This window comes from Coenobita brevimanus, chromosome 65 (assembly GCF_032717465.1).
Source record: "Coenobita brevimanus isolate Jiangsu-jjx chromosome 65, ASM3271746v2, whole genome shotgun sequence".
In the NCBI taxonomy this organism is placed as follows: domain Eukaryota; kingdom Metazoa; phylum Arthropoda; class Malacostraca; order Decapoda; family Coenobitidae; genus Coenobita; species Coenobita brevimanus.
Window position 1 is genome coordinate 32,838,707 of NC_137018.1, and position 26,973 is coordinate 32,865,679.

The 26,973-nt window shown below is 42.4% G+C and overlaps 1 protein-coding gene across 1 annotated transcript in view; it reads left to right on the forward strand.

Moving 5' to 3' along the window:
- The window catches only part of LOC145405103 (uncharacterized protein KIAA2013 homolog), a 458,993-nt gene that overhangs the window by 18,938 nt on the left and 413,082 nt on the right, over nt 1–26,973 (forward strand). The window contains exon 2 of the mRNA XM_080276618.1: nt 4,311–4,420. Within this exon, the coding sequence (XP_080132744.1) occupies nt 4,311–4,420 (110 nt within the window). The remainder of the gene's footprint in view (nt 1–4,310; nt 4,421–26,973) is intronic.

Consider the following 26,973-nt stretch of genomic DNA (forward strand, 5'->3'; position numbering starts at 1 on the left):
TTTCCTTCATCTCTTCTTGTTTGTTTGTTTCATTCCTCATCTTGTTATGGACGTATTGGCAGTATAACAACTTGGTATTCACGAAATAAACATCATTATTATAGAAACTATCTATTCTAACTTACTGTTATTGCTGAAAACGTTATTATTGAAGCTGTTATTGGCGATATCTTATTGTAGACTCCTCTTGAGCACCTTCCCCATGAGCCTCTAGGTCACTCTTGGCGTGTTGTGTGTGGGGGGGGGGTCGCGTACTGATGGAAAATTGCATTTTTAAGCCACTTCTTGCCTCTACCTCGTGTTTTGTGGGGTAAACTCACGCATTCAAGGTTTTCGTTATGATTTTTGGTCACCCGCGCACAATGCGATTCGCGCACTGGGCGAGCCTACTGTATATATATGTATATATATATATATATATATATATATATATATATATATATACAGTAACCTCTCATCTAAAAATTCTGGGTCTGAAAAATGAGTTTACAATGCATAATTTAATAAGCTTGATAATGTTTTCAGAGGGAATACCATCAATGCATATATATATATATATATATATATATATATATATATACTACATCACCTGCCTGGTGTATATCACTGTTAGTGTGTGGGTGGCCGATGGTAGTCAGTACATGTGTGCTCTGTCCCTCCAGGCTCCTCTCCCCTACCCTCTTCTGGCCCTCCCTGCTTGTCCTCCACGCTCCTCAGACCCCCTTGGGTAGGCCCCCCCAGTGCCCCCCCACCATTGCCCCACCTTTGTCCCAGCTAGCCTCTCCCTGTACCATCAGGCACACAAGAGTTCTGGTCAGAACACTCTCAGTGAGTTTGACATGCTTTAAAGTTGAAACATGCCCACGAAATATGAAAACGTCCTCAGATGTGAACTGGCGCCTGACGACCACACGTCGTCTAACGTGGACCGGTGTCGGGGTAAAAGAAAAGGTTTCTGTGTCAATTATTTTGTTATTTATTTTGCTCTAACTTCCACCAGATAATTCCGAATCATGGACTAACCGTAGCAGATAACTCTCCAGACCATTCTGTGTTTGTACATTTGTGTGCTCCTTCATAGAACTGTCTTTTTCCTGTTTTTAAATTATCTAATGGATGAGGGTGAGATCTGGAAGATTCCGGTGTAGCTGTTTGCTGATGATACAGTATTGTTGAGTGAAGATGAATGGGAGTCGCAAGGTTTGGTGAATGAATTTGGGACAGTATTGTTGAGTGAAGATGAATGGGAGTCGCAAGGTTTGGTGAATGAATTTGGGACAGTGTGTAGGAGGAGGAATCTGAAAGTTAATGTAAACAAAAGTAAAGTTATGGTGTTTGAGAGGCATGAAGTCACAGAGTGTGCAGTGAGGTTGGATGGTGAGGATATGGAGAATGTGAGTGTATTCAAGTACTTGGGTAGTGTGATGAGTAAGGATGGAACTTTGGGGTATGAAGTGCGTGAAAGGGTACAGCAGGGAAGGAAGGTTGTTGGTACACTGAAAGCAGTGATGAGAAATAGGGAGGTGAGTATGGAAGTTAAGAAGTCACTGCATGATAGTATTGTGATCCCTACCCTAACGTATGGAAGCGAGGCGTGGACCTTGCAAGAGGGGAACAAGTCAAGAGTGAGAGCAGTGGAAATGAGTTACTTGAGAGGAGCCTGTGGAGTGACATGGAGGGACAGGTTGATGAATGAAGAAGTGAAGGAATGTTGTGGGGTGGATGTGGATGTGATTGAGAAGATTAGGAGAAATACACTGAGGTGGTTTGGACATGTGAAGAGAATGGAGAATGAAAGACTGACTAAGAGGGTGTATGTAGGTGAGGTGCAGGGAGGGAGAGGGAGGGGTAGACCGAGGATAAGGTGGAGGGATGGAGTTGAGAGGTATATGAGGGAGGGGGGGGGTGAGTTGGGGGAAGGGTAGTCAAATGATGGGTGACAGAGCGACTTGGAGGCGTTTTGTCTGCGGCCACCCTTTGCGGGATTAGGGCGTCGGTCTATAGATAGATAGATAGAAATTATCATACTCTTCTCTTGTTCTTTTGTGTACGCTCAAACCTCAATTAATGTGGCATTGAATAACACAGTTTTGAAGTTACGCCGTCACCTACTGTGTGACAAACCTTGAGTAACACAGAGCTTGTGCAGTTCAATCCCGCACGATGACGTCACACGTCCGGCTTTCTGTGATTGGCTGCTTCACTCGGCTCCTGTCATATATAGTCGGCGACTCAGCTCCCACAGTCTCACTCCCACTTGATCCCTCACATCTCACCAAAGTGTAGCCTCTCCCCCTCCAAAATGGTGAGAAGGGTCATTGACTCTCAGCCAAACAACATTGGTGGTGGGGGGTGGGGGGAGAGTGCCAGGGAGATATGCAACATCATCATACTGGTACGCAGCCTAAATTCTGTTACCGTTTTATTGGTAATGGTCTTTGCCTTATGTTATTATAGTGATTACATGATGGTGGGTGTTAATCAAGTTCATTTGGGGTACTTTGGAAAGTGGCCAGACTGAGTTGTGCATGTATACTGTTTATGTAAACATATTGTTTCAGTAATGTGGTCTTGAGTATCGCGGTCCATGTCTGGACCATATTTACTGCGTTGATCGAGGTTTGAGTGTACAGTACTTGGTTGTGATTATTCATGTTTTTTGGTTAAACCATAACCATGAATTCACCCATTGTTCACCGCTGTAAGAGAGTTGTAAAAAGAAAACTGATTTAAGCTTTTATAACCATTTGAAAAAGAATGTGATTTTAAATATGAACATAAGAATGCACAGGAAACAAATATTACTCATTATTTAAAAAATAGGTTTTTGGTGAGAGTCTTAAAATAATCTAATCATACATGTATGATTGTTAACTATTAGAGCCAAGAGTTTAATACTGACATAGAGTACTGTACTGTATGTTATTTATACACTACAGGTGTTTATTTATTTATTTATTTTTTTAGTAGAATATACCTTTAAAACTTTTTTTTTTTTTTTTTTTTCACTAATTCACTTCCTATACAGTACTGTTTACAAAGATGCCTGTATTGTTGCCCATTGTAATTGTTTGTGAAGTTTATTTTTCTTTTGGCCACAAGTAGAGCTGTGTCATAAGAATTATCAATGTTACTTGCCCTCAGCCGCTGGTGCTGGCTAGTGCTGAACCCTGGACGAATCCTCTTGCTTCGCTCACGGTAAAAGATAAGCACTTGGCTCCTTGTACAGAATGTTTTCACTAGTTATGTTTCATTTATTCATAATGATAGGTCATTAACAGTACCTTTGATGCAGTGTGAATTTTATTGGTTGACCACTAAGAATGCTGGAAAAGTTTTGGAAATAGTTTATTACAGTACAGGTATACCCCGAGATACGATACGTGTAGATGCGATACCCTAGCATAACGATGGGGGTTGATATACCACCATACCATGCCTAATGATGGCCAAACCCTGGTTTAACAATGGGTTTTTATTGTTTTTACTGATTTTGATATTTTAGGCTTAAATTTTGTTTAGGTTGATTTATAAACTGTTTTTAGACTTAGATTAATGTGTTTTAGTCATAGGTGGGGTGAACAGTGTTATTTTGGGGTATAGTTTACTAAGTTTGATTTTTTCTGGACTTTTATTTGACGATTTTCATATTTTATTTTTGAGTTTAGGTGAGTTATAAACTGCTTTTAGGTTTAGTTTAGTTTGTTTTAAAGCTATTTGGGGTTTAGGTTAGCTAGAAGCTTGTTTTTGGACTCCTTTGGGTGGGTTTAGGACTTGGTTGGGGGGGAAATCCAAGGCTCAAAAATGCATCTCTATACAGCAGTTTACATGTTAAATCTACCCCAAGATATGATACCCCGTCTAGGCATGGGTTTTTACTTAACCAGTTTGCATCACTAAACCGGAGTATACCTGTACTATACTGTACACTCCTGTATCTATAAAACCACGCTTCTGTTACTCTCGTTTTCTCGTTATGCAAAATGGTTTGGTTATGTTTTGTTTACTGGAATGGTATAGTAGTATGCTGAGGTTGTTACTACTTCTCAGTGACTAATTTTATATTCACCCTACTGCATTGGTTTTCATAGTGGTTGATGAAAGGAACTTTACTTGAAGTTCATTCACACTGCTGCAGATGACTATACAAGGACTTTTCATTTTCTGATAGTGTGCTAGCCATTTCTCTGTAATTACTTCTTTCATCACCAGCACCATTGTACAGTACTGCAGATACAGCACCATCCAGCACCAGTGGCAGGGTGGGTGTTGGTAAAGGGAGCATATTGGTAATGTGGGTGCTCCAACAGGTACCGGAAGCTGGTGCTATTGGTGCTAGTGCTGCTGGTAGTGCTGCTTTACTGTGGACCATCCATATTCAGACTAGTCCTCCACACAAGACCATCTACACTCGGGGAGGGTGAGTGGTGAAGCAGTTTACCAGTTACCACATACTTGGTGTAGTGCTACCCTTCATGTAGCTGCACACTGAATGACAGAGCATATTGTTTCTTATAACCCAGAAACCAAATATTGTATTTCATTAGGTTGTAACCATGTAATCAAAGAGATTCTCAATATTTTAGTGGGTTAAGGCGCTGCAACCAGATGTTTCCATGTGGGTATACAACTGAGGATGGCTAGGGTCCCATAAGTCTGGAATCACTGGGCTAAATACTGAAAATGGCTTGCGTTAACAGACTGTGTTCATTGTGTTCACCAAGTGACTGATATCCAAATGCTGAGGAGATATCCAGTCTGCAGTCACATAGCCATAGGTATCAGCAGTGGTGATATATCTGGAATCACTTGAAGGCATTGGTCTGTGCATAGAAAGTTCAGTTCTGTGCCTGTGCTCATCATTAATGCATGTAGCATTGTCATGGCTGATACCATTGACTGTGTAATTGCTGACTAGATTATTAATGTAAGTAGCACTAGGGTGATGCTTATTTTTTTTTTTTTTTTTTTTTTTTTTTTTTTTTTTTTTAATAATAATAATAATAATAATAATAATAGGTCGTAACTCTTAAAATTGTTCCGTCCATCCATCCATCATCCAATCCTACGTTGTCCCATGAGGAGCGTAGGATCGCGGGACTAGGCAAGTTGGTCCTAACATTTAAGATGAGAGTGACCAGCCTCACTCATCCCTGAGTGGCATTGTGTGAGCAATAAACCCCAGTCACCCCTTGGATATAAACATACACAGGCTTAGTCTGATTGGAGCTCTTTAATTACCCACTAAACCACCAGGTGCCACAATTTGCTTATATGGTTACCAACCAGTGCAGTAAATGGTTTCCTGATGTACAGGAAACCATTTAGCTTGTCACTCAGTGTAGGGTCACCCATAGGCAGAAGGAAGAGGAAAGAATGAAGGAAAGAAAGACAGAAGAGGGAGTTTAAAGTCACCACACTAGCTAAAAACATTTGCAAAAAGTTTTAACCTTTTAGTTTAATATTTATAGATAACTCAGTCACCATAAAGAATACCCAGATATCAAATTTGTTAACAAAAATGCGGAAACACATTGTGTACAATTTTCTTACTGTTATGTAACATGCTTAATTGCTTAAGTTGATGTTTTTGTTCATCAACAGTTTGTCACATACATGTCTTTTAGGATGTAGAAATGCAACAGAATCAGTGTGGTCCATGGAGTCCAGTCAGTGTCTGTTTTCCGCTGTTTGGATAAAACTGCTGGTTCTGCTCAGTGATTTGTAGTAAGAACTGAATTTGTAACTCATCTTTTGTCAAAAGGCCACACTACAGTACTCCTGAATCGGAGCATCACCACGTTAACCCCTTAACCGCGGGGTGTCACTTTCGTGATGCTTGGGAGCAAGGGATCATACCGCGGGGCGACACTTTTGTGATTCTGTGTTATTTTGAATTCGCCCGGGCTTTGAAGTGGTGGCTTGTATCATCTATCAGTACTGCCAATGTCCAACACTAGTCAGCACTCCTAATCTCATCTGTACTCCCATCCATTGTTGACAATTTAGCCATTTCTCCCCATTCTTGACTCCCCTCCCTACCTCCCCTCCATTACCCTATCCTCTCGCCTGCCCGGCCGTGCTACGCTAAGTAAATCTTCCCTGGAATTTTTCACTGATTTCATCCATTGAAATAAGCCCTATGCCCTATTCTTATACCAAATAATATATACAAGAAAGAAATAAGGTAATTGAGAGTGCCATACACCTAGAATTGGCTAAATTATCACCTGACAACACCTCACGTGCACTCGTTCGCTAATTGTCGCTGTTTGTTTCCCCTTGAAATATGCTGTATAATCTATTTTCGTAATAAAAATATATATAAAAAAGGAAGGGAGAAGCCTAAGTGATATTTACATTCACCTGGAACTACCTAATTATTGCAGGCCACCACACTGTATTCTACGCTAAGTTAATCTTCCTTGGAATTTTCCGCTGATTTCTTCGTTTCGTTTGTTGTTTTTTTTAAAGGCTCCAACATGCTTGCATGTGTCGGCCTTGGTCACCTAATGGTGGCTCTCCATGCTGCACGATCCATTGCAGCCTCCCTGTTCAGTCCCTTAACCCTAAGGTCACAATTAATGACCTCGTCCCATGTCTTTCTCGGTCTACCCCTCATAACCCCACCCCCAATATTAACACTTCTCACCTTCCTCACCCACTTATCATCCCCCATCCTCTCCACATGTCCAAACCACTGCAATCTACCTCTCCTCATCACAACACCAATACACTCCAGTCCCATCCTACCTCTCAACTCTTCCATTGTAAACCCAGCCCCTCCAGGCCTTGGATGCAGGGACGCACTGCACATCCACCTAATCATTGTCATTTCTGTACGTCTGAGCCGGCGAATATCTTCCTCCTTCACTGCCCAGGTCTCACTGCCATACAGCATTACACTTCTAACACATGCTGCAAAAAAGACCCTTTAGCACGTAGGGAGAGCCCTCTCAATGTCAGGAGAGGCAAGAGCTCCCTGAACTTCTTCCAACCACTTCTCACCCTAGCCACAGAGCTAGCTCCAGCTCCACCTCCAGCACACAACATGTCTCCCAAATAACAAAACCCTTCCACACACTCAAGAGATTCACCAGCAAGTTCAATCCTTTCACGTCTGACAATCTCCATCTGCTCACCCCGGCACGCCGTACACATAAAATCAGCATTATCTCGCAGTCTACCTCTAATACCACTACATCTCTTATGCACCCATTTATCACACACACCGCACAAGATGGAATTACTTCCCACGCCCTTGTGGCAAACTGCACATGGCCACTCTCCCTTGTCTTTGACAGAGCCGCCACCAACCCTAGATATCATCACTTTTGTTTTATCTGCATTTACCCTTAAGCCCTTGTGCCCCATACCATCTCTCCACTTCCTAAACCTTTCCTCTGCCTCCCTTTCATTCTCTGCAATCAACACCAAATCATCAGCATGCAACAACTCCCATGGGAGTCCGTTTCTAAAGTCACACGAAAGGGCTTCAAGTACCATGATAAACAACATGGGACTCAAGACTGACCCCTGATGCACACCAGCATTCACGGAAAACTCATCACTCAAATCTCCATTCACTCTCAGCTGGGTGTGAGCACCCACATACATGGCCATAACCACCCTAACCAGCCACTCCTCCAAGCCAAGCTTTCTCATTGCCCATTTCACCACCTCTCTAGGGACTCTGTCAAACAAAATAAAGATCCCTTCTCCTACCAATATATTTTTCCTGAAGCTGTCGAACAATGAATATGGCATCAGTGGTCCCCCTACCTGGCATAAACCCAAACTGCATCTCATCAATATTCACTCTTTCTCTAATCATACCTTCTAAAACTCTCTCCATTACCTTCATTATCTGATCTAAAAGCTTTATACCTCTATAATTTCCTCTATTCAGGGCATCACCCTTCCCTTTATACACATTTACAATTACACTCTTCAGCCAGTCATCTGGGACAACACACTCATAAATAATCCTATTTATCAGGTCAGTGACTAACTTCACCCCTATATCGCCTGAGGCCTTCAACATTTCGGCAGTCAACCCAGACACACCTGCTGCCTTCCCCACCTTCATCCTGCCTATTGCCTCACTTACAGTAGCAGTATCAATCAAAAGCCAAGGGCCAGACACTGGATCTGCTGGCTCCAAACCTTCCCTGTCCCAGTCAAACTCCTCATTCAACAACCGGTTATAATGCTCTCTCCATGCATCTTTAATATCCTCACTGTTCACCACTACCCTTCCTTCATCATTCTTCACACACTGCTCACCTATGATATCCCGATTATCCCTCTTCACCTGACCTGCCACCCTAAATATATTTTTCCTTTCCCCATGATTTAGGTTATCAAGTAATTGTCTCTGTGACTCAGACTTTGCCCAGTATACCTCTCTTTTAGCCCTACGCTTGGCAGCCAAATATTCCTCTTTTTCTACCACCCTTCTTCCATTCCCGAAAAAGCCTTCTTTTCTCCTTAATTGCAGCTTCTACACCCTCATCCCACCACCAAGTTACTTTATGTCTTGGTGGTCCTCTTGTCCAGCCGCATGTTACATCAGTAACTCTCAAGAAATTGTTCTTGAGGGCTCTGTACTGTTCATTAATGCGTCTGTCTACAGCTCCCTGTTCAGCCACCACTCTCCTCAACTTGCTATAGAAGGCATCCCTTACTACTTGGTTTTTCAGCTTCCATATTTTCCTCCTAGGTACATAAGTCCTCTTTTTCATCACTTGTTCTTTAAGCACCATATCACAAATCAATAGTTTGTGCTGCTGCACACACTCCTCACTTCCTATAACTTTAACATCCCTCACTAACCTCCTATCGGCCCTCCTAACCAGAAAATAATCTATCTGACTGCTATTTCCCTCAGACTCCTACGTAATTAACCTACTGTCTCTTTTCCTAAAATATGTGTTGCACACAATCATGTCCGTTGCCTCTCAAAACTCGAGTATCCTTTCCCCTTCTGCATTCCTTATACCATACGTACATCCCCCATGCACTCCTTCATAACCTATGCCCTGTTCTTATACCAAATAATATATAAAAAAAAGGTAAGTGATAGTGCCATACACCTGGAATTGGCTAATTATCACCTGACAACACCTCACGTGCACTCGTTCGCTAATTTTCGCTGTTTATTTCCCCTTGAAATATGCCGTATAATCTATTTTTGTAATAAATATACATATAAGGAGTGAAGGGAGAAGCCTAAGCGATATTTACATTCACCTGGAACTACCTAATTTATTATGTATTGTCTTGGTTTCCTGCCAATCATTTCATTGCTATATATTAGTAGGTCTCATAGGGCTGAAGTTGGTAGTATTGCACCTACCCTAGCCAGGCGGCAGGAGGCCACCACTATCAGTTCACTGTCGTCTTTGAAAGTGGGAGTATGTCTGATTTGCTCCTGCTAACTTCCGCCGCTTTATAGCCCCATGCAAAGGGCCCTGTGACCTGTACCCCCTACTAAACCTCGTGTGGAAAGAGGTAAAGGGCTGACAATTGATAGAGTGACTATGATCTTTTTATTGAGTAAAACAGTGCAAGTGGAATTGTAAATAAAGTGTAAATAATGTGTAAACAGCAAGAAAGCAATGAATGTAAGTATAAGTGAACAGTGGAAAATAGTTTTATAAGTTACTTCAAGTGACAGAGCATAACACAGTGTAAATAAAATAGAAATGTAAATAATGTAAATAAAGTAGAGAACGTAAAGAGAAATGTAAATGAGTGGTATTATAAGAATACGAGTATAGATATTAGGAGTAATGAAAGTGAAAGTTTCACTCTAGCATATATGAATACTGTGCATTATGTGAGTGAAGGTGAAAGTGACATTCACTCTCAATGCTAGTATACAGGACGAGAAAGTGAATGCTATGTATTTTACTGAAAGAAATTGAATCCCTACAGTGACAAAAAACAACTATTACTGAAGGAAACTTATGAATAAAGACTGTAGATATATGTAAGTGTTATATAGTAACAGAAATATAAACTGTGAGTGTTTTTATGAATAATAGACAACACTAGCTGCGAACGATCGGAAGTGGGATGGTCATACGCCCTCGTAATTTTCATTGCTTTCACAGTGTTTTTTTTTTGGATTATGGATTCCAAACTATATGAGAATCATAGATTAGTGTTTCTAGTGATAATATCAGGCTGTGGTAATCATATTACGAGTTGTCGGGAAGTGTAAAGTGGAGACTTCGTTACCCAACTTCAGAGGTCTCCACAAGTCCTACGGTACTTGACGAAGGCTCAAGAAACACCCAAGGAGAAAGCTGAAGGTATGTGCTATAAAGATATATGATTTTAATATTCTAGGACTAATAACTGATTTTTGGCAAATATTTTTAGAGAGTCTGTTGGAGCGCGAATATGCCCGCGGGAGCCGCAAGTCAAAGCAAAACAAGCCCGCGGTGTAAGGGTTAAGCATGATCATTCACCACTTTGATGGCGTGGACAGACTGCAGCTTCCTGAAAGTCTTTCTGTGTCTCCTACATTTCTTGATCAACTTTGAGAAATGTGTCTGGAAGCTCCATCGTGTCTAACAGAGCCATATTCTTGACCGAGACAAAATCTTCAAAGGTCTGGCCCGTGAATGAATTTAAGTTGGTAGTGATTTATTTTGTATGACCCTGGTCAGTTTCCTCATACTTTTTCATGGTGCTCACCATCAGCTTCTTTGTTGAAATACTTACTTGCCTGTCAGATAGGGCCAATCCAACTATTTCAGGTGAGAGGTACCACAAATGATTAGAAAACTTCTGGCTGTATCCTTTGATATGGCCAAATTGATTGTGGTGCAATTCAGAAATGATTTCAACAGCAGGAAGTCATTGTATGGAGCATTGGCTGCTAGGGGAGCCATTATCCAAGCCTTCACTTCTGAATTGCACCACATTCAACCCGGCAATATCATAGGCTACAGCACGGAAGTTTTCTAATCACTTGTGGTACCTATCACCAGAACTAGTTGGATTGGCCCTATTTGACAGCCAAGTAAGTATATCAACACAGTGGCTGATAATGAGCACCATGAAAAAGGATAAAGTCGACTAGGGTCATACAAAACAAATCATTGTCAGTTTAAGGGACCAGACCCTTGAAGATTTAATCTCAGTCAAGAATATGACTCTTTTTGAAATGATGGAGCTTCCTGACACATTTCTTGAAGTTGATCCAGACATATGGGAGACACGGGATGACTTCCAGGAAGCTGCAAAGACTGTCCACACCATCAAAGTGGTGAATGATCGTGCTGAATGTGGCATTGCTCCGATACAGGAATACTGTACAGTGACCCTGTGACAAACATTGAGTCACAACTTCAGTTCTTATTACAAATCATTGAGAAGCACTGACAGCTTTATCCAGACAGCAGGAAACAGACATTGATTGGAGCCTGTGGACTACACTGGTTTTGTTGCATATCTACATCCTTTAAGACATGTACAGTAGATGCTTGATATAACGAATTAATTCAGCCAACTTTTATTTCATTTTCTTGAATTATCCACAAAGTCAAGTTCCGTAACCAAGGCTCCATATAAAGGAAAATTTTCCGGTACAATGTTTTGAAAAACTTTTCGCTCAGGCCCTGAAGCCAACGGTCAGGCCGAGTTCCTGTCAATGCGCACCCAAACCTAGCAAACTATGCCAGCTTTCAGTGCTACACACAGCAGTCTGAACTCATGATTAATACCCACACGTAAATGCATTATTGTGTACATGTTAACAGTGATACATACAGTACTTCTATCTATCTGTCTATTGCCAGATGCCTTAAGCCTGTAAGGGGTGGCCACAAGCAAATCGCCTTCATGTCGCCCTCGCCCCCACCATTTCATTGCCCTGCTCCCAGCACACCCCCCCGTCTCTCATATACCCCTCCACTCCATCCCTCCACCTCACTCACATATACTCTCCTCATCAGTCTCTCACTCTCTATCCCCTCCACATGGCCAAACCACATTGTGTTTCTTCTAATGCTTCCTATCATATCCACATCCACACCACAACACTCCTTCACTTCCTTATTTGTCAGTCTGTCTCTCTATGTGACTTCAAATGCTCCTTTCAAATAACTCATTTCCACCGCTCTCACTCATGACTTCTGTCCCTCCAACAAGGTCCAAGCTTCACGTCCGTACGTTAGTGTTGATATCATAGTACTGTCATTTAGTAGCTTTTTCACATCCATGCTCACATCCCTGTTTCTTATCACTGCTTTCAAGGAACAGTACTTACTTAGTAATAAAATATGCACATACAAAAACTAAGGTGTGGATAATAATGTACCAAATACAGTACTGTATTATAGTAAACAGGGATGTAAAATACGGTAAGGTTTACCTCCAAAATCACGGGTTCTGCACTTATTGCAGAAATATGCTGGACATAGGTAGCCATACTGGCCTTCTCAAATCTGTTTCATGCCTGGGAGTGGTTTAGTAACTATCAGAGCCACCCTCCATCAGTGCTAGAGGGGTACTGGAGTGATACTGGGGCTAGGGAGCATCAGGGATGGTGTTGGTGATGGTGTAGGTGTCTCTTGGGCAGAGGTTGAGAGCAGAGAGACATCATATTCAGTTAAGGGGAGGCTAGAGGTGGATGGCAAGGAAATGTCTGACGTACAATTGTTCTTCCTTTCCCTAGGTTTACATGGTAGTGGTGGCTTGAAGAAGTTGTTTATCTTGGTCTGCTTTAGGGCATACATCTCCCTTTGGATCTTCCTAATTCTGATCCTCATTTCCCTCAGGTGAGGGTAAAACACTTCGAGATCCTCATGATTGCAGTTGATGAGTGTGTCAACACTGTCACTGGCTTGGGATTGTCTGACCTTGCTAGTAGACTCCTACGCTTCCTCCTCAGCCAGTGCCTCCTCTGCAGTCACTTCCACCACAGTTTCCTGTTTGGACTGGATGTGGTAGCCAGGGTCACCAGCATCCATATCCATCCATTCATGGGTGTCCTTCGTGCCCAGTTCAGCCTTGCCTGCTCAGTGAAGCCTATCCTGCATTTCTCTGCAGTGAAGCACTGAAAATATGCTGCCTGCTCCTGTTGCTGCTGTATGTGCTTCCTCTGGCTTAATATCACATTCCACCCATGAGTAAGTGTCCTGATGGCCAGAAGATCCCATGCCTTCCTGATGTTCAGCCCAGTGTCAAGCATATTGCTTCCATGCTTCAACACTTTGCTGCCCTCTGGTGTCCTGTCCTTCTTCTGGCTGTCTCAGCCACCAGAATGTCATTCAGCATCAGCTTCCTGTAATGCCACTTGAAGGTATTGATGATACCCTGGTCCATGGGCTGCAGGATGGAAGTTCTGTTGGCAGGAAGGAACATGGCCTTGATTTTCCCATCATTGATGGTCAGCACTTCCTCTGAGGGATGGTCTGGGGTCTGGTCCAGCAGCAACAAAGCCCTAACCATGCCTGGCCACACATTGTGCTCCCTCATCTAGTACCCCTTGACTGAGGGCTCAAAGTAAAAAAAACAAGACTCAGTTACCTTGTCTGTAAACCAAGCCATGGCTTTGCTATCATAGTTCACAGGCAAACTATTCATGTTGGGCCTCATTCCATGTGGTTGCTTTGCATTGCCCACCAACATTGGCGTCAATCAGTGCGAAGCATCAGCATTTGCACACAACAGCACAGACACCCATGATTTGCTCTGCTTGTTGCCTGGCACACTGTAATGGCTTTTCTCGGCATGTGTGGTGTTAGGCAGGGCTTTCCAAAAAAAACCCAGTTTCATGAACATTATAATTTTACCAGTCTTGAAGGCCTGGCTCTCTTTTAATCTACTTTAGTTCCTCAACGAAAGGCTGAGCACTTTCAAAGTCAGCACTGCACTTCTCACCCACAATTCTTCTGTGTGTAATGTCATGTCACCTACAAAATCTCGTTATCCACCCATCACAAGCCACAAAGTCCTCGATTCTAAGTTTCTCAGCAAACCTCAGTGCAGCACTTCTTATCTCAGGCCCACTCAAAGGCAAGCCCTTGGCTCTTTCCTGCTTATACTTGCTGTATACCACTTCGTCTGATTTTTCAAACTTCGCTTTTTTCAGAGACTGCCTTTCGAGCATTTTAGATTTTTCAGTAACATTAGCACCCACCTCTGGTTTCTGTTTCAATTTCTTGATTTCGTCTTTGTGTTTGCTTAGGTCATACACTTGGGTTTTCTTTATCTCATACTCCTTCATCACCGCCTCTGGGCTTACTCTGCGCTCCATCCTCTCAGTTATTTCCAATTTCTGGGCAAGAGAAAGCCTTGCCCTGCCTTTCGTTTCCTGAGCCGTAGGCATGGTTCATAAAAGCTTTGGTTCTCTGAAAACAAACAAACAAACAAAGGCCACAATACAAAGGCAAAGCCACACACACTCCTAGTTATTGCTAACAATAGGGTGATCACGTGAATACTGTACTGTATGGGCGGTGTCATGTCACCCACTCCCCACCATTGTCACTACCCAGGTGGGCTGGCAGGGACGTGTGGCAACACCGTGTTGCTGGCCAGGGGAGCTGTCTGCTATGGGCTTGATGACACACTTGATTTGTGAAACTTTTTCTGGTAATTCGATGATTTTTGGAACAGGACTTCCTGTATGGAGTTAATCTTAATTTTACAGAAATTTTCCTTTAAATGGGGGAGGGGGGAGTAACAGAAAAAAATTCTTCTGCTATATCAGTGTTCGTTGAATCAAGCATCTGCTGTATGTGACAAACTGCTGATGAACATAAATATTGTCTTCAGCATTTAAATTAAGCATGTTATATAACAATAAGAAAATTGTACAAAATTTGTTTTGCATTTCTGTCAACAAATTTGTTATTTTTGTTTTCTTTGTGATGATTGAGCTGCCTGTAAATATTAAACTAGAAGGTTCAAACTTTACAAATGTTTTTAGCTGAAGTGGAGCATTTTTAAGGGGTAAGACCATTAAAAAAAAAAAGAAGAAAAAACTCATCTTCTAATCACAACCCTAATGTAGCACCATCACTGTTGACACCATTGGCCATGTGATTGCTGGCTGGGTTATCACATTAGCACATGTGTATCAGTTGTTACAGTGGACACATTGAACACCATTTGTGGTTGCAAGCCATCTTAACATTTTGCCCAATGATTCCTCTCTTATGGGACATCCTATATATATATATTTATACATATGACTCTTTTCTTGGCCCCTAAACCTCAGAGTACATTTATGTCCATCATGAAGCCGGTGTTTGGGATACATCAGATGACAGATATTCCTGTCTTGTGTTTCCCGCCAGTGTTTGAAGTTCAATCCATTTTCAGTGGTGCCCAGTATGTGATGTAGGCACACAGGAATTGGGTGAGTTACACTGCCACTCTTCCTCGGGAAATGGGAGAGGTAGGAACGATGCATTCTAATTTCTAGTAGTCCAGTTCACTTGCCGCCACTGGCAGCCACCTGACCCCTGCCACCTCAACCAAAGTCAAGCCTCCCACTTATGCTGGGAAAGGATTGAATGATGGTGCAGTTGGGGTAGCTTTAGAGATGACCTTGCTTTAAACTCATTTGTTTGGGGTGGATGATCTTTTTTTCCTGGCTGTTCCACAGGTCAGTGCATGTGTATGCAAAACTGTATTTCTTGATATCTTTTAAGCAACTTGTCTTTTCCAACTTCTTTCCATGTCCTCTGGTTGCTCCCTCATCTCATACAAACAGATCTTCTCTGTCAATTTTATTTACTCCCATCATGGCCCAGAACAGTGAACACTGCAATCAGGTCACCTCTCTTCTTCTAAGGAAGGCAGACCCAGCTTTTCTAGTTTTTCCTTGTATGATAGATCTGCCAAGCTGGGGACCATCTTGGTTGCAGCTCTTTGTATTCCCTCGATCTTGTGTACATCTTTCTGTTTATTTGGGGACCACGCCACTGTCACATATTCTAACCTGGGGTAGATCATAGCCACTATCAATTTTTTCATCATCTTGTTCATGTATTGAAATGCCACTAATGTGTTTGTCTCCTGGACAATCTTGTTAATGTGTTTTTTGGGTGACACATTATCCTGGACTAACATTCCCAGGTCCTTCTCTTCTCTCATTTTAGTGATTGGCTCCTTTCCCAGTGAATAATTCAGTTGATGGCTTCTTAGTACTTTTACCTGTTTCCAATACAGGCGGCCCTCCACATTTGCAGATTCAACTTTCGTGGGTCTTGCCGATTTGCTGATTGCCCCTCTGTGGAACCAAGATTCCATTCGCAGCAGCAAAGTGTAGCAGTGTGGATCCTCACAGGTCATTTTGCATCAAACCAGGCCTCACCAAACCACCGTGCTCCCGCGCACCTCTGTCTCTCCCTCAGTCTGTGTCCTGCCACTGCTGTGGTCACTTCGCTGCCACTACACTGCTACGCCAAACCTCCTGTAATTTCGTTATTGTGCCCAATAATTGTGCTGTCACGTGTCCAAGGTAACAAGTGCATTGCTGTGCTATTAGGTGAGTGAATTAGTGCCCGATTGTTCGATTTACTTGTGATAACTTTGTCCCACGTGTATGTGTGTTGTCCCCATGCATGGGCCCCAGGCGTTCCGCATCCCCTAGTGGTGAGTGCATCCCTAAATGCACGAAGAAATGATGAGCCTGGAGGAGAAGGTGAAATTGCTGGACAAGTGTAGGGAGGGTATGAGCTATGCTGCGGTTGGAAAATTTTTTAACGTGAACGAGAGCACAGTGAGATACATAAAGAGAAATGAGACAAAAATCTGGGAGACACAGGCATCCACTGCGCCACCCTCAGCCAAGCAAGTGTCGCAGGTGAGAGACATTGTGATGTCAGAGATGGAGAATGCATTGTTTATGTGGATAAATGGCCAGAGCAGGAAAGCAAATTCTGAAATCATGTAAACAGTAATGCGATTCAGTCAAAGACGGAACCATTATACGACACGATGACCAGTCTCCCTCCCGACTGCGACTCCTTAACCCCTTAACCGCAGGGCGTCACTTTTGTGACGCTCAGGAGCGAGAGATCATACCGCGGGGCGTCATGTTTGTGATTCTGTGTTATTTTGAATTCGCCCAGGCTTTCAAGTGGTGGCTTGTATCATCTATCAGTACTACCAGTGTCCAGCTATACACAGTTCTGCTAATGTCATCTGTACTCCCACCCACTGTTGACAGTTTAGCCATTTTTCCCCTGTCCTTGACTCCCCTCCTTACCTCCCCTCCATTACCCTCTCCTCCCGCCTCCCAGCTGCACTGCGCTACACAAATTCTGGACGGATTTTTCCACTCATTTTATCCATTGAAATGTGTCCTATGCCCTATTCTTATACATAATGATATATAAAAGAAAGAGAAAAGGTAATTGAAACTGCCATACATCTGGAATGGGCTAATTATCACCTGGCAACACCTCACGTGCACTTGTTCGCTAATTTTCCCTGTTTATTTACCCTTGAAATATGCTGTATGACCTGTTCTCGTAACAAAAAAATATGTAAGAAAGGAAGGGAGAAGCCTAAGTGATTTTGCATTCACCTGGAACTACTTAATTTATTATGTATTGTCTAGATTACCTGCCAATCATTTCATAGCATATAACTTAGCAGCTGTCACGCTGACATTGACAACCCTTCCCTGCTGCTAGGCCACATCATTCAGTTTACTGTCGTCTTTCAAGGTGAAACCACGTCCGATTCGCTCCTGTCCTTAGCCCTCTGCAATAGGCCCTGTGACCTCTACCCCTACTAAACCTTGTGTGGGAAGGGGTAAAGGGCTAAGTGACTCTGCTGTGGAATGTGAACTTGCTAATATCAGTGATAAAGATGGACAGTGACTACAATCTTTCTGGTTACTCTAAAACAGTGCAAGTGGAAATGTAAATAATGTGTAAATAGCAAGTGAAAGCAATGAATGTAAATATGACTGAACAGTGGAAAATAGTTTTATAAGTTACTGCAAGTGACAGTGCATAACATAGTGTAAATAAAATAGAAATGTAACTACCTGTATTGAAAATACATTACTTAGTATATTGAATGAGAAAGTTAATGCCTGGAGTGAAAATAAACCACTATTACTGAAGGAAACTTATGGATAAATACTGTAGATAGATGTAAGTGTAATAAAGTAATAGGAATATAAAGTATGAGTGTGTTTATGAATAAACAGAATACCAGCGGGGAACGAGCACGTGTGGGAAGCTCGTACGTGCTCGTAATTTACATTGCTTTCACAGTGTTTTTTTTTTTTTTTTTTTTTTTTTTTTTTTTTTTTTTTAGTATGGATTTCAAACTACTTGAAAATCATAGAATAGTGTTTCTAGTGATAATATCAGGCTGTGGTAATCATATTACGGGGTGTCAGGAAGTGTAAAGTGGAGTCTTTACACTTCAGAAGTCTCCACAAGCCCTATGATGGTCAACGAAGGCTCAACAAACATCCCAGGAGAAAGCTGAAGGTATGTGCCATATGCTTATTTAATTATAATATTCTAGGACTAATAACTGATTTTTGGCAAATATTTTTAAAAAGTCACTCGGAGCACGAATATCCCCACGGGACACGCAAGGAGCGGCTCCAACATCCCCGCGGTGTAGGGGTTAAGCGCAAGCGCAGACCCTGGACCAGCCGCAACCACCCATCCTGAATTCACAGCCAGCAAAGGCAGGTTCGATAAATTCAAGAGGCGGTTCTCCTTGCGCAATCTGAAGGTGACGGGAATCTGCGTCGGCCGAAAGTTGACAAATCCCAGAGCACTGAAGCGACACAACAGTAACCTCCTGCCAGTGTTCTGGATGCTCAGTAAAAAAGTGTGGACCACCAGCAGCATCTTTCTGGACTGGTTCTGCCACTGTCTCCTGATGGAGGTGCAGTCCTACCCTCAGGAGAAGGGCCTCCCTGGCAAATTCCTTCTGATCCTGGACAACGCTCCGGGCCACCCACAGTCATTCGAGGGTATGTGTGAGGATATGGAGGTTGTGTTTTTGCTGCCAAACACAGCCTCCCTGATACAACCTTTTGACCAGGGTGTAACAGCTGCCTTCAAGGCATATTACATGAGGAGGTCATTGCAGAGGCATTATGCAACTTTGGATGCAAACCCTGACCTGAGCATCATTGATTATTGGAAGGGGTTCACCATCGCTGACTACCTCACAGTGGTGCAGGAGAGCCTGAAAGATGTGCACCCTGAGACAGTTAATGGCAGTTGGAGGGCTTCGTGGCAGGAGTGTGTCTGAGATTTTGCTGGATTTGCTCCTCAGGAGCAGGTGAACCAGGCCGTGAGGAAGACGGTGGAGTTGGCAAGGCTTGTAGGTGATGAAGGGTTTGAGGATATGGAAGAGGGTGAGATGAGGGAGCTGGTGGAAGAACATGATGTGGCCCTCACTGACGAAGAATTGGTGGAGCTTGTGTTGTCAGCAAGTGAGGAGGAGGATGCAGAGGAGAATCCTGACAACGCCCCGCAGCAGCAAGCCCTCACCCTTGAAAAGCTGGGGGAGGCGGTGAGGATGACTGCACAACACAAACAATTCTTCTATGATATTGACCCATCGATGGTGAGGGCGTTAAAGGTGATGAGTGCCATAGATCAGAGCATAATTCCCTACAAAACACTGTTTGACGACATGAAGTGGAAGTGGTGTCAATTGCCCATCACGTTATTCTTCTCAAAGAAACTGCGACCTGCTGCTGTGCCGCTGCTGCTGCCGCCTCGCAGTTATCTTCCTCCACCACACCTGAGGCTGAGCAGCCTGCATCTGTGCCCGAACCTCAACCCATGTGCGACCTTGAACCTGTTCACTCTGACTTTGACGATGCATCATCCTCTCCACCAGCCTCTTAGGGCGATATCGACAATCCACCACCACTCAGTGATGACGATAGCAGTGGAGATGGGATAGAGTCTCCGCACATGTAAACTCCTCATGCCATGCACTTACACTCCACATCATCTCATCCAGTCATCTGTCATCGGTAACTACATGGCTAATCATCTTCAGTGTCATCAGTGTCATGATCATCATCATCATCATCATCATCACAAGTCATCAGAGTTTGTCCACTAAAACTTCAGGGAGAGTGGTGAGTTAACTCTGAATTTAATGGGTGTGGTTGTAAGAACTTGGGGTAAATATGTAGCTGATGACTTGCCCACACTCACCTTGGTGTGCACGAGATGCACTCAGCCATGGGAGTCTGTGGAAGTCACCAGGTACATACAAGTATTTACCCTCACTTAGTACAGCCATACTCAGTCAAAACTTATTGTTATTAAACTTTTTTATGCAGTTGGTCTGGTTCTATTTCTGATATTTTATGCTGCTTTCAAGTCCCAGGTATGGTTTGTTAGGTACAGTATTTGCACACTTGCTCACAGGGGGTGATTTGTGGCTGTAGAGGCATTTACGGGAGGGCACATCAAACATTTGTGGAAATTCCACATTCGTGGTGGTCTGTGTCCCCTAACCCCCGTGAATGTGGAGGGCTGCCTGTATTTTGCGTTTGCTTTGAATTTCATTTCCCACATCCAGCTCCAATTGTCAATTCTGTCCAGATCTTGCAGCATTTTGTAATCTTCATCAACTTCTGCTCTCCTCATGATCTTTGCATTGCCTGGAAACAGACTTGCATAACTGTTCATTCCATCCACCATATTGTTTATTTAAATCAGAAACATTATGGACGCCAGCACCAAGCCCTGCCCAACTCCACTTGTTACGTCCCTCCACCTTGAAACCCTGTCCTTAGTTACTGTCCTCATCTCTCGGTTCCCCTTCAGTCCTCCTATGTGCTCCAATTTCCACATTAGTCGCTTAAGGGGTACCTTGTCAAAGACTTTCTCCAGATCTAAGTACACACAATCCACTCAACTGTCTTTCTGCTTTAGGATGTCAGTCACCCTTGAATAGAAGCACAACAAATTAGAAATACATGACCTTCCATTTCTGAATCCAAACTGACTTTCTGCCAAAATGTCCATCTCCTCCAGCTATTTTATTCACCTGTCTGAAGATTCTCTCACACAATTTTGCAACCATGCTGGTCAGGGACACTGGTCTATAATTCAGAGGCTCTTCCTTATTCCCTCCTTTGTTAATTGGTACCACATTGGCCCTTTCCCATTCCTGAGGCACTTTCCCTCCTTCCAGAGAACACATAAGTAAACCGTGAATCTTATCTGGCAGTTGTTCCCTGCATTCCTTTAGTATCCAGTTAGAGATCTCCAGTTAGGGACCTTCCTTACATCTTGAGTTTCCAGTAGAGTATACACTTCCTGCACTTCTAGTTTTATATCATTTAACACTACATTTTTAGTCACTCCGTCCCCCTCCACAAAATCAATTTCCTTAGTGAAAACCAATTGGAAACTTTTGTTCATTATTTCAGCATGCATTACTGCTTCTTTGTAGTACTTTCCTTCTGTTTTCAGCTTGTTGATTCTTTCCTTGTGTTTCAGTTTGCCATTGACTGACCTATAAAACAACTATACCTCTTTCAAAGATTCTTTCTTCCTCTCTACGTATTCTTGTATATTCATTTCTAGATCTTTTTTATTTTTCCTTTGTTCTTTTGTTACCAGTTTTTCTCCATTTGTTCCATGTCTCATCCGTTTCTCATTTTCTAACATGCACCTTTTATTGAACCAGTCCTTTTTCCAGTTCACTCTCCCACTTACTCTTGGCACGTATTTTTCCCACACCCGAGTTGTAAAAGTCTTGAAAGATATCCCACTTCTTCTGCATCTCGTTTGTTTGGCTGAATTCTCTCCAAACCGCTTCTTTGAAAAGTTTTGTCAATCCTGTAAGGTTTGCTTTCCCAACGTTGTATCTTCCATGCCTGTATAGCTCATCTCTTGGCACAGCATTCCCTTGTATCAGTTAGAACTCTGTCACTTCATGGTCACTTTTTTCTATAGGACACATATATTTCAATGATTCAGTTACCTCAAGTTCTTTGGTTAGCAGTAAATCTAGTCATGCTGTGTGTCATCACCTCTAAATCTTGTCTCTTCTTTGACCCACTGAGTCATTACATTACCCATTGCTATGTTTGATGGTATACTGCCCCACAAATCTTCACTACCTCCTGAGTCCCACTCCTCCCAGTTCACCTCTTCATAATTAAAGTCACCCTCCAGGATTTTATTGTTGCTTTTCTCAATCACTTTCCGTTGTTGTCTAACCATGTCTGACAGCATCTCTTGGTATTCAGCCTCATTCCATGCCCTTGTCATAGGTGGGACCTATGCTACTGAGATGTCTCTCTTGCCTTTCCCCCCTGATTTTTAGTTTCATATTTATCACCACAGCCCTGCCTTCTCCCAGTTCCACTTTATCCACATTTATGCTGCCATCATCACTCCCCTCCTTTTTTCTCTTTTATTTTTTTCTCCATAGTTTGTGTGTACCATCTCCCACTTGGATATCAATATCCTCTCTTAGCATGATCACTACAAAGCACATAATATCTGGCTCATCTACCCTTAGGAAATCGTTGATTTCTAGCCTTGGTGAGATTAAGCCATCTACGTTAGCATATGCCACTTTCAATCTTTTTTCGTAGTTTTTTATTCAATCTTTCTCCCTTACACTCTCCGTCAGCACCACTTCCTCAATTTCTGATCCATAACTCTCCAATAGAACTCTGTTTTCTCTTCCTCCATTCTCTGGTCATTTTTTCTTCCTTAGCTTCCTTGAGTAGCCCCTTTATTGTAGCTCTTTCTTCCTCATTTACATGTCTCCTCATCCAAACATTCTTGAACCCCTCCTTGTCGGCAAGTTTCCATGTCATGTTAACCTCTAAACCGCGGGGTTGTTTTTGCCTGACTTGTGTGTCTCGCGGGCATATTCGCTCTCCGACAGACTCTCTAAAAATATTTGCCAAAAATCAGTTATTAGTCCTAGAATATTATAAGTACATATGCGTATGGCACCTACCTTCAGCTTTCTCCTGGGATGTTTGTTGAGCTTTCGTCAAGTACCGTAGGACTTGTGGAGACCTCTGAAGTTGGGTAACAAAGTCTCCACTTTACACTTCCCAACTTCCCTTAATAGGATTACCACAGCCTGATATTATCACTAGAAACACTATTCTGTGATTCTCAAATAGTTGGAATCCATACTCCAAAAAAAAAAACACTGTGAAAAAATGAAAATTACGAGTGCGTATGACCTTCCCACTTGCGATCGTTCGCCGTTGGTGTTCTGTCATTTATTATTCATAAAAACACTCACAGTTTATATTTCTATTACTATATAACACTTATATATATCTACAGTCTTTATCCATAAGTTTCCTTCAGTAATAGTAGTTTATTGTCACTGTAGGCATTCAATTTCTCTTTCAGTAAAATACGTAGCATTCACTTTCTCGTCCTGTATACTAGCGTTGAGAGTGAATCTGTCACTTTCATTTTCACATTCATAACTCATAGTATTCATACATGCTAGAGTGAAACTTTCACTTTCATTACTCCTAGTATATATACTCGTTTTCTTATATTACTACTCATTTACATTTCTATTTACATTCTCTATTTTATTTACATTATTTACATTTCTGTTTTATTTACACTGTTATGCAGTCACTTGCAGTAACTTATAAAACTATTTTCCACTGTTCACTTATATTTACATTCATTGCTTTCACTTGCTGTTTACACATTATTTACACATTATTTACATTTCCACTTGCACTGTTTTACTCACCAGATAGATCGTAGTCACGACGGAATTGGGCAGGCGCGAATCCGACGTGCTCTCACCTTGAAAGATGACAGTAAACTGAATAGAGTGTGGTGGCCTGCCTAGGGGAGCTGCCAGTGTCAGCGGGGTGACAGCTGCTAATACTGTATATATGCTATGAAATGATTGGCAGGAAATCTAGACAATACATAATAAATTAAGTAGTTCCAGGTGAATGTAAATATCACTTTGGCTTCTCCCTTCCTTTCTTATATATATTTTTATTACGAGAATAGATTATACGGCATATTTCAAGGGGAAAAAAACGGCGAAAATTAGCGAACGAGTGCACGAGAGGTGTTGTCAGGTGATAATTAGTCAGTTCCAGGTGTATGGCACTATCACTTACCTTATTTCTTTCTTGCATATATTATTTGGTATAAGAATAGGGCATAGGGCTTATTTCAGTGGATGAAATCAGTGGAAAATTCCAGGGAAGATTTACTTAGCGTAGCACGGCCGGGCAGGCGAGAGGAGAGGGTAATGGAGGGGAGTCAAGAACGGGGAGAAATGGCTAAATTGTCAACAATGGATGGGAGTACAGATGAGATTAGGAGTGCTGACTAGTGTTGGACATTGGCAGTACTGATAGATGATACAAGCCACCACTTGAAAGCCCGGGCAAATTCAAAATAACACAGAATCACAAAAGTGACGCCCCGCGGTATAATCCCTAGCTCCCAAGCGTCACGAAAGTGACGCCTCGCGGTTAAGGGGTTAATGATCTCATTTACTGTGACCTGTGACCGAAACTTGGCTTTTAGTGGTCATAACCCTCTCGTCTTGTATCTTCCCAGCCTAAACACTTCTTCAATCTCTCCTTGAGCTTCCTTGTCAGTTTCCATAAGGGCACTGCCACAGCTGACACGATGAGCGGGGAGACTAGAGCAGGGAGGGATGAGGCAACACGATAAAACTCAATAAATACTATGTGGGTGGCCACGCTGAATGAGTGGAGAGGTTTGTTGCTCCACTCAACTCCATGCTCGTCACTACGCGATGCATCATGTTCCAAAATGTTGCACACTGCATAACGACATCCCCAGGCTTCATAGCTTGGACCATAGCCAATAAGACTACCAGGTCTTACCATAGAAGGGCAAATTTGTGTCCAGCTCATGCACACTGTCACGGAGTGGGCACACCTCTGAAAAGGTTGCCAGACAGTGATAAATTGTGATCAGTTGTTTCATACTGTATTATGTTCTGTGATAGCATTATTGTGCATTGCTGTGCATGTATATATTTGTGGAGTATAACTTTTAAGTACTTGATCATGCGATCATTTAGCCAAATTTGACAAAAAAGAGTAGCTGGTCAAGTGAGTTTCTAATGTTCATATTTCTCCACACTAATACAGGCAAACCCCAGTTTACAATACCCCTAGATGCAATATCCTGGAATAGTGATGGGGGTAGAAATACCACCCTACCCCGCCCATCGTAGCCCAACCCCCGGTTTTGGGATGGGTTTTAATTTTTTAAAAACTGATTTTGATGATATTTTAGATTTAAATTTTGTGTTTAGGTTGATTTATAAGCTGTTTTTAGATTTAGATTAATATTTTAGTTATAGGTGGAGTGAACATTGTCATTTGAGGTACAGATTCTCGCCCACCAGATGAGGTACAGATTCTCACTCACCAGATGAGGTACAGATTCTCGCTCACCAGATGAGGTACAGATTCTTGCCCACCAGATGAGGTACAAAACAGTGTGGACAACTAGGTGACTCAACCAAGAATATTTCGTGTTTGGCCATTGACCTGTCATCTGACCTATCGTGGAGTACATAATAATAATTTCAGATAAATATCTATAATTATGAAAACCTTGGAGAGTAAATATGTATGTGAGAATGAGAGGGCAAAAGAAGGCATGTGTATTGTTGTGAGTAACAGATGGAATGAGAATATAAGAGAGTATGAATCAGTTGGCTCCAGGATTGTGTGGGTAAGACTGAAAGTTGGACTACAAATGTGGGCAATTGTGTGTGTATATGCACCAACCCAAGATCATGCAAGCAGAGTGAAAGAAGAGTTCTGGACAAATGTGGAGGTGTGCATGGAAAAGTTTGAAAGGAAGGGGAGAGTGTTTTTGATTGGTGATATGAATGATAAAGTAGGGAATGTGAAAGTGGATGGAGTAGTTGGTGAGTGGGGCGTGCCTGCTGAGATAAATGAGAATTGCAGTGCTCTAGTGGACATTTGTGCTGGGAGGGGGTTGGTGATAGCCAATACCCACTTCAGGCACAAAATGATCCACAGGTATACATGGCGAGTGATGAGAAGGGTGGATGGTGAACTGAATGAAAGGAAGGCAATGATTAATTATGTGTGTGTGGATGAAAGGATGCGAAGATGTGTAATGGATGCGAGAGCATATAGAGGTTGGGGGAGTGGACTTTCTGACCACCACTTGGTGGTGGTCAGAATCAAGGTCCAAGTAAAATGGAGAAATAGAAGAAGGGAAGGACAAGAGGAAGGAGTAGTTGCAAGGAGAGTGGAAAAGCTACAAGAGGATGAGAAAAAGGCAGAATATAAGAGAGAAGTGGAGGAATGATTGGGTAAATATGAATTGGAGCAGATGGGCGATGTGGAAGGTGTGTGCAAGATATTCACGGAAGAAATATGTGCAGCATGTGAGGTGGTGTGTGGGGTGAAGAAAAAACAAAAGGGGGTGCAAGGAACAGCATGGTGGAATGAAGAGGTGAGATAGGCTGTGGCACAAAAGAAAAAAGGATATAATGAATGGATGAGAAATAGGGGCATGGAAGAAGTTGAGAGATGGAAGAGAGAGTTATATGTAGAAAGGAAGAGAGAGATGAAAAGATTAGTAAGAGAGAGTAAGAAGAGAGTGGATGAGGAATTTGGAAGGAATTTGAGTGTCAAGTGGAGGGACTGTAAGAAAATGTTCTGGAAAGAGGTAAAGAGAGTCAGACAGGGTGACAATGAAGTTAGTAGGGGAGTGAAAGATAAAAATGGTAGATTACTGGTTGAGAAGGGAGAAAAAGTGAGCAGATGGAGAGAACACTTTAAAGATATGTTGAACATAGAGAATGAAAGTAATGCGAGTATAAGTGGCTGGGGAATGGCTGGGAGAAGGAGGGAGGTGAGAAGATAGGAAGAAATCAGTAGGATGGAAGTTGTGGAAGCAATGAAGAAAGTCAAAATGGGGAAAGCCCCAGGAATTGATGAAGTGTGTG